Raw genomic sequence first — 7,213 nt, 5'->3', positions numbered from 1 at the left:
TCCTGTGCCTTCCACTTTCTCCCAGTTTTCACCAGGATCCCTGCTGTGGCGACTTTCTTGTCGGAGGAGTCCCGGTACATCATCAGCTCCCTGGCACGTGTGACCTTAAACTCTTCCACCAGGCCGCTGATTGGAAGTTGCAGTATGGTGGAATGGCCATACAGAGCGATGCTGCTGAGGGATCGGGGGAGCCCAAGCCACCTGCGGAGAAACTGACTGATGGTCCGTTCCAGTGTCTCCACCATTGACATGGGCACCTCATAGACAAGCAGGGGCCAAAGGAGTCTTGGCAAGACTCCGTGTTGGTAGATCCAGGTTTTGAATTTCCCTGGTAGCCCCGACTTGTCTATTGCTGTGAGCCATGATGTCAGCTCAGCCTTGGTATGCTGGAGTGCGTCTGAGTCCCTCAAGGAGCAGTTGAAGACCTTGCCCAGGCTCTTGACAGGTTTTTCCATCATCGTTGGAATTGGTGTCCCTCCTATGGTAAAGCGGAAATGGTCGGCCACCCTGCCTTTCTTCAGGACCAGAGACCTGGACTTGGTGGGCTTGAAACTCATCCTCGCCCAAGAGATGAGCCGCTCTAGCCCCTGGAGAAGCCATCTGCAGCCGGGAACAGAGGTTGCCATCACTGTGAGGTCGTCCATAAATGCTCTTATGGGAGGCTGCCGAGTACCAGATCTCGACAAGGGGCCTCTACACTCCACCTCAGCTGACTTCACAATCATGTTCATAGCCAGGGAGAAGAGTGGCACTGAAATAGTGCAGCCGGTTATAATACCCTTCTCCAGGCGTTGCCAGGCAGATGTTAATGATCCCGAAGTTACCCTCAGCTGGAAGTTGTTGTAATAGTCCAGGATGAGGTTGGTGATGGACACTGGCACATGATGTCTTGTCAGTGCTGTTTCGACGAGCTTGTGGGGGATGGATCCATAGGCGTTTGTTAGGTCCAGCCAGAGTGTTGCCAAATCCCCTCTGCTTTCCCTTGCCTCCCGGATCAGCTGCGAGACAACACCCGTGTGTTCTAGGCATCCCGGAACACCTGGAACTCCCCCCTTCTATACTGAGGTGTCTATATAGCCGTTCTTCAAGAGGAAGTCTGTAAGCCGTTGGGATACTATCTTGAAGAAGATCTTCCCTTCAACACATAGCAGCGAGATGATACGGAACTGCTCGATGTTACTTGCATCCTCTTCTTTCGGAATCCAGACTCCCTCTGCAGACCTCCACTGAGTTGCGACCCTTCCCCTGGGCCAGATCACCTTCATGATCTTCCAGAGTCGCACAAGCAGTTTGGAGCACTGCTTGTAGACTCTGTAAGGGACTCCACTGGGGCCTGGGGAGGAGCTGGATCTTGCAGCCATCACTACTTCTTTGACCTCTTTCAGGGTGGGCTCTGCAGTATTAAACTGCACCCCGGGCTCTGGCGGCTTTACCAGTGCCTCGCATGGGCCAAGATCTTGCTCCCTTGTTGGATCGCTGAAGGTGATGTTGAGGTGGTGGTTGATCTCCTCCACAGGACACACCAGGTTACCGCTCTTCTTCTGTCCCAGTAGTCGCTTGGTGAAGCTGAATGGGTTGGTAATGAATGCCTTGCACTTCTTGGCCTTCTCTTTCCCCTTCTTTCTGTGCCATTCAGCTCTTCTGAGTGTGACGAGGTTTCTCCTCGAGAGCTGCCTGAGCTCAGACAAGGCGCCTCTCTCCTCCTCCTTTGCTGCCCTAAACTGGCGTTTCAAGGTCTTCAGTTCCTGCCTCAGCTGACTGATCTTGAGCTCCCGCCGGTTGGGTCTCACTACCTGACTGCTCACAGGTCTTTCTGTCACCCCAAACCATTCTGCGCCGATGGTAGTTATGAGGGTGCACATGGCCTGGAGTTTGTGGTCCACATCGCCCTTCACTGTTGTCTCCATGATCTTGTCAATGTCCACGTCCAGCTGAAGCCACTCCTTGTTGTTGGCGGCAGGCCACTTAACCCGACGTTGTCCTGATGTTCCAGTTTGCGGGGGGGCTGGTGCAGCTCGGAGGTTCCGGGCACTGTGGGGTGCCTCCGGGCCTGGCTCCTCCTCCGTCTGATCAGGGACCGTGACAAGCACTTCGTCTGTAGTGCCGGCCACTGCACCTGTGCGTTGCTTCACTCGTCCTCCCCTCAGACAGGCCATCTTGGTCTGGTGGATTTTGAGACCTGTCGGGTTTTTGCACACCTTGCCGCAGATATAGACTGTGCTCTTTATCGATTGTCCGTTAGCTAGGGTCATTGCCGGTAGGTCAGTCCGATTGGGATTCTCATTCTCCCCCCCTCTCGGGAATCCCTGGGGGTAGGTTCAGAAGGGTTCTTCGTAGCTTGCTTTTGGGTGCTCTTTCACAGGAACTGCAGTTCAGGGTGCTAGCCCTTGCTGCCCCGGTAGCCGTCTTTCCGAGCTGTCAACTGTCTCTCCAGTCATCACCATTCTATTCACGGTCATCATCCAGTCTTTCCCGGAGGTCACTGGCAAGGCCAGGCGCGAAAGTTCTTAAATACACCGCTAGGTGCTACTTGGACACATCATCAGTGATGAACCCGAGGTCATAGGGTGTTTCGGGTCTTTGATCATCAAACACCCTCGCTCGGGCGACCCAGCCGGGGGTGATCAGTCCCCGGCTTGTGTCCAAGTGGCCCACTACTCCACGGATCTCCCCTCCGGATCCATAGCCACCTTGAGGCTTTTTCTGCAGCCTCTATGATGCTCTTGATGGCTCTTCTGCACAGCCTCTAGCCCTAACCTCTAACCCTAACCTCTAACCCTAACCTATAACCTCTAACCCTAACCTCTAACCCTAACCTCTAACCCTAACCCTAACCTCTAACCCTAACCTCTAACCCTAACCCTAACCTCTAACCCTAACCTCTAACCCTAACCCTAACCTCTAACCCTAACCTCTAACCCTAACCTCTAACCCTAACCTCTAACCCTAACCCTAACCTCTAACCCGAACCTCTAACCCTAACCCTAACCCGAACCCTAACCTCTAACCCTAACCTCTAACCCTAACCTCTAGCCCTAACCTCTAACCCTGACCTCCAACCTCTAACCCTAACCTCTAACACTAACCTCTAACCCTAACCTCTAACCCTAACCTCTAACCCTGACCTGTAACCCTAAACTCTAACCCTAAACTCTAACCCTAAACCTAACCCTAACCTCTAACCCTAACCCTAACCTCTAACTCTAACCCTAACCTCTAACCCTAACCTCTAACCTCTAACCCTAACCTCTAACTCTAACCCTAAACTCTAACCCTAACCTAACCCTAACCTCTAACCCTAACCCTAACCTCTAACTCTAACCCTAACCCTAACCCTAACCTCTAACCCTAACCCTACCCCTAACCCTACCCCTAACCCTAACCTCTAACCCTAACCCTAACCTCTAACCCTAACCTAACCTCTAAACCCTAACCTCTAACCCTAACCTCTAACCCAACCCCTAACCTCTAACCCTAACCTCTAACCCTAACCTCTAACCCTAACCCTAACCTCTAACCCTAACCTCTAATCCTAACCCTAACCCTAACCCTAACCTCTAACCCTAACCTCTAACCCCAACCTCTAACCCTAACCTCTAACCCTAACCCTAACCCTAACCTCTAACCCTAACGTCTAACCTCTAACCCTAATCCTAACCTCTAACCCTAACCCCAACCTCTAACCCTAAACTCTAACCCTAACCTCTAACCCTAACCTCTCACCTTAACCTCTAACCCTAACCTCTAACCCTAACCTTAACCCTAACCTCTAACCCTAACCCTAACCTCTAACCCTAACCCGTAACCCTAACCTCTAACCCTAACCTCTAACCCTAACCCTAACGTCTAACACTAACCCCTAACCCTAACCCTAACCCAAACCTCCAACCCTAACCCTAACCTCTAACCCTAACCTCTAACCCTAACGTCTAACCCTAACCTCTAACCCTAACCTCTAACCCTAACCCAAACCCTAACCCTAACCTCTAACCCTAACCCTAACCTCTAACCCTAACCTCTAACGCTAACCCTAACCCTAACCTCTAACCTCGAACCCTAACCTCTAACCCTAACCCTTACCTCTAACCCTAACCTCTAACCCTTACCCTAACCCTAACTTCTAACCCTAACCTCTAACCCTAACCCTAACCTCTAACCCTAACCTCTAACCCTAACCCCAACCTCTAACCCTAACCTCTAACCCTAACCCCAACCTCTAACCCTAACCTCTAACCCTAACCCCAACCTCTAACCCTAACCTCTAACCCTAACCTCTAACCCTAACCTCTAACCCTAACCTTAACCCTAACCCTAACCTCTAACCCTAACCCTAACTTCTAACCCTAACCCTAACCCGTAACCCTAACCTCTAACCCTAACCTCTAACCCTAACCCCTAACCCTAACCTCTAACCCTAACCCTAACCTCTAACCCTAACCTCTAACCTACCCTAACCCTAACCCTAACCTCTAACCCTAACCCTAACCCTAACCCTAACCTCTAACCCTAACCTCTAACCCTAACCCTAACGTCTAACCCTAACCTCTAACCCTAACTTCTAAACCTAACCTCTAACCCTAACCTCGAATCCTAACCCTAACTCTAACTGTAACCCTAACCTGTAACCCTAACCCTAACCTCTAACCCTAACCCTAACCCTAACCTCTAACCCTAACCCTAACCTCTAACCTAACCTCTAACCCTAACCTCTAACCCTAACCCTAACCTCTAACCTCTAACCCTAACCTCTAACCATAACCCTAACCTCTAACCATAACCCTAACCTCTAACCCTAACCTCTAATCCTAACCTCTAATCCTAACCCTAACCTCTAACCCTAACCTCTAACGAAAACCTCTAACCCTAACCTCTAACCCTAACCTCTAACCCTAACCCTAACGTCTAACCCTAACCTCTAACCCTAACCCCAACCTCTAACCCTAACCTCTAACCCTAACCTCTAACCCTAACCCTAACCTCTCACCTTAACTTCTAACCCTAACCTCTAACCCTAACCTTAACCCTAACCTCTAACCCTAACCCTAACCTCTAAACCTAACCCGTAACCCTAAACTCTAACCCTAACCTCTAACCCTAACCCTAACGTCTAACACTAACCCCTAACCCTAACCCTAACCCAAACCTCCAACCCTAACCCTAACCTCTAACCCTAACCTCTAACCCTAACGTCTAACCCTAACCTCTAACCCTAACCTCTAACCCTAACCCAAACCCTTACCCTAACCTCTAACCCTAACCTCTAACCCTAACCCTAACCTCTAACCCTAACCTATACCTCTAACCCTAACCTCTAACCCTAACCTCTAACCCTAACCCTAACCTCTAACCCTAACCTAACCCTAACCCTAACCCTCTAACCCTAACCTAACCTCTAACCCTAACCCTAACCTCTAACCTCTAACCCTAACCTCTAACCCTAACCTCTAACCCTAACCCTAACCTCTAACCCGACCCTAACCCTAACCCTAACCCTAACCCTAACCTCTAACCCTAACCTCTAACCCTAACCTCTAGCCCTAACCTCTAACCCTGACCTCCAACCTCTAACCCTAACCTCTAACACTAACCTCTAACCCTAACCTCTAACCCTAACCCTGACCTGTAACCCTAAACTCTAACCCTAAACTCTAACCCTAAACCTAACCCTAACCTCTAACCCTAACCCTAACCTCTAACTCTAACCCTAACCTCTAACCCTAACCTCTAACCCTAACCCTAACCTCTAACTCTAACCCAAACCTCTAACCCTAACCCTAACCCTAACCCTAACCCTAACCTCTAACCCTAACCCTAACCTCTAACCTCTAACCCTAACCTCTAACCATAACCTAACCCTCTAACCCTAACCTCTAACCCTAACCTCTAACCCTAACCCGACCCTAACCCTAACCCTAACCTAACCTCTAACCCTAACCCCTACCCCTAACCCTAACCTCTAACCCTAACCCTAACCCTAACCTCTAACCCTAACCCTAACCTCTAACCCTAACCTCTAACCTAACCTCTAACCCAACCCTAACCTCTAACCCTAACCTCTAACCCTAACCTCTAACCCTAACCCTAACCTCTAACCCTAACCTCTAATCCTAACCCTAACCCAACCTCTAACCCTAACCTCTAACCCCAACCTCTAACCCTAACCTCTAACCCTAACCCTAACCTCTAACCCTAACGTCTAACCCTAACCCTAATCCTAACCTCTAACCCTAACCCCAACCTCTAACCCTTAACTCTAACCCTAACCTCTAACCCTAACCTCTAACCCTAACCTCAACCCTAACCTCTAACCCTAACCCTAACCTCTAACCCTAACGTCTAACCCTAACCCTAATCCTAACCTCTAACCCTAAACCCAACCTCTAACCCTAAACTCTAACCCTAACCTCTAACCCTAACCTCTAACCCTAACCTCAACCCTAACCTCTAACCCTAACCCTAACCTCTAACCCTAACCCGTAACCCTAACCTCTAACCCTAACCTCTAACCCTAACCCTAACGTCTAACACTAACCCCTAACCCTAACCCAAACCTCCAACCCTAACCCTAACCTCTAACCCTAACCTCTAACCCTAACCCTAACGTCTAACCCTAACCTCTAACCCTAACCTCTAACCCTAACCCAAACCCTAACCCTAACCTCTAACCCTAACCCTAACCTCTAACCCTAACCTCTAACGCTAACCCTAACCCTAACCTCTAACCTCGAACCCTAACCTCTAACCCTAACCCTAACCCTAACCCTAACCCTAACCTCTAACCCTAACCTCAAACCCTTACCCTAACCCTAACTTCTAACCCTAACCTCTAACCCTAACCCTAACCCTAACCTCTAACCCTAACCTCTAACCCTAACCCCAACCTCTAACCCTAACCTCTAACCCTAACCCCAACCTCTAACCCTAACCTCTAACCCTAACCTCTAACCCTAACCTCTAACCCTAACCTTAACCCTAACCCTAACCTCTAACCCTAACCCTAACTTCTAACCCTAACCCTAACCCGTAACCCTAACCTCTAACCCTAACCTCTAACCCTAACCCCTAACCCTAACCTCTACCCTAACCCTAACCTCTAACCCTAACCTCTAACCCTAACCCTAACCTCTAACCCTAACCTCTAACCCTAACCTCTAACCCTAACCTAACGTCTAACCCTAACCTCTAACCCTAACTTCTAAACCTAACCTCTAAC

At 49.7% G+C, this 7,213-nt stretch overlaps 1 protein-coding gene across 1 annotated transcript in view; it reads left to right on the top strand.

Moving 5' to 3' along the window:
* Positions 1–7,213, top strand: part of enpep (glutamyl aminopeptidase) — a 72,190-nt gene that overhangs the window by 20,984 nt on the left and 43,993 nt on the right. Inside the window, exons 11-14 of the mRNA XM_030129633.1 lie at positions 123–232; positions 336–842; positions 1,386–1,574; positions 1,637–1,975. Of these exons, the coding sequence (XP_029985493.1) occupies positions 123–232; positions 336–842; positions 1,386–1,574; positions 1,637–1,975 (1,145 nt within the window). The remainder of the gene's footprint in view (positions 1–122; positions 233–335; positions 843–1,385; positions 1,575–1,636; positions 1,976–7,213) is intronic.

The sequence above is a fragment of the Sphaeramia orbicularis genome, unplaced genomic scaffold (assembly GCF_902148855.1).
Source record: "Sphaeramia orbicularis unplaced genomic scaffold, fSphaOr1.1, whole genome shotgun sequence".
NCBI classification, from domain to species: domain Eukaryota; kingdom Metazoa; phylum Chordata; class Actinopteri; order Kurtiformes; family Apogonidae; genus Sphaeramia; species Sphaeramia orbicularis.
The sequence above is the reverse complement of the archived record's forward strand: the minus strand, read 5'-3'. Positions and strand labels throughout refer to the sequence as shown.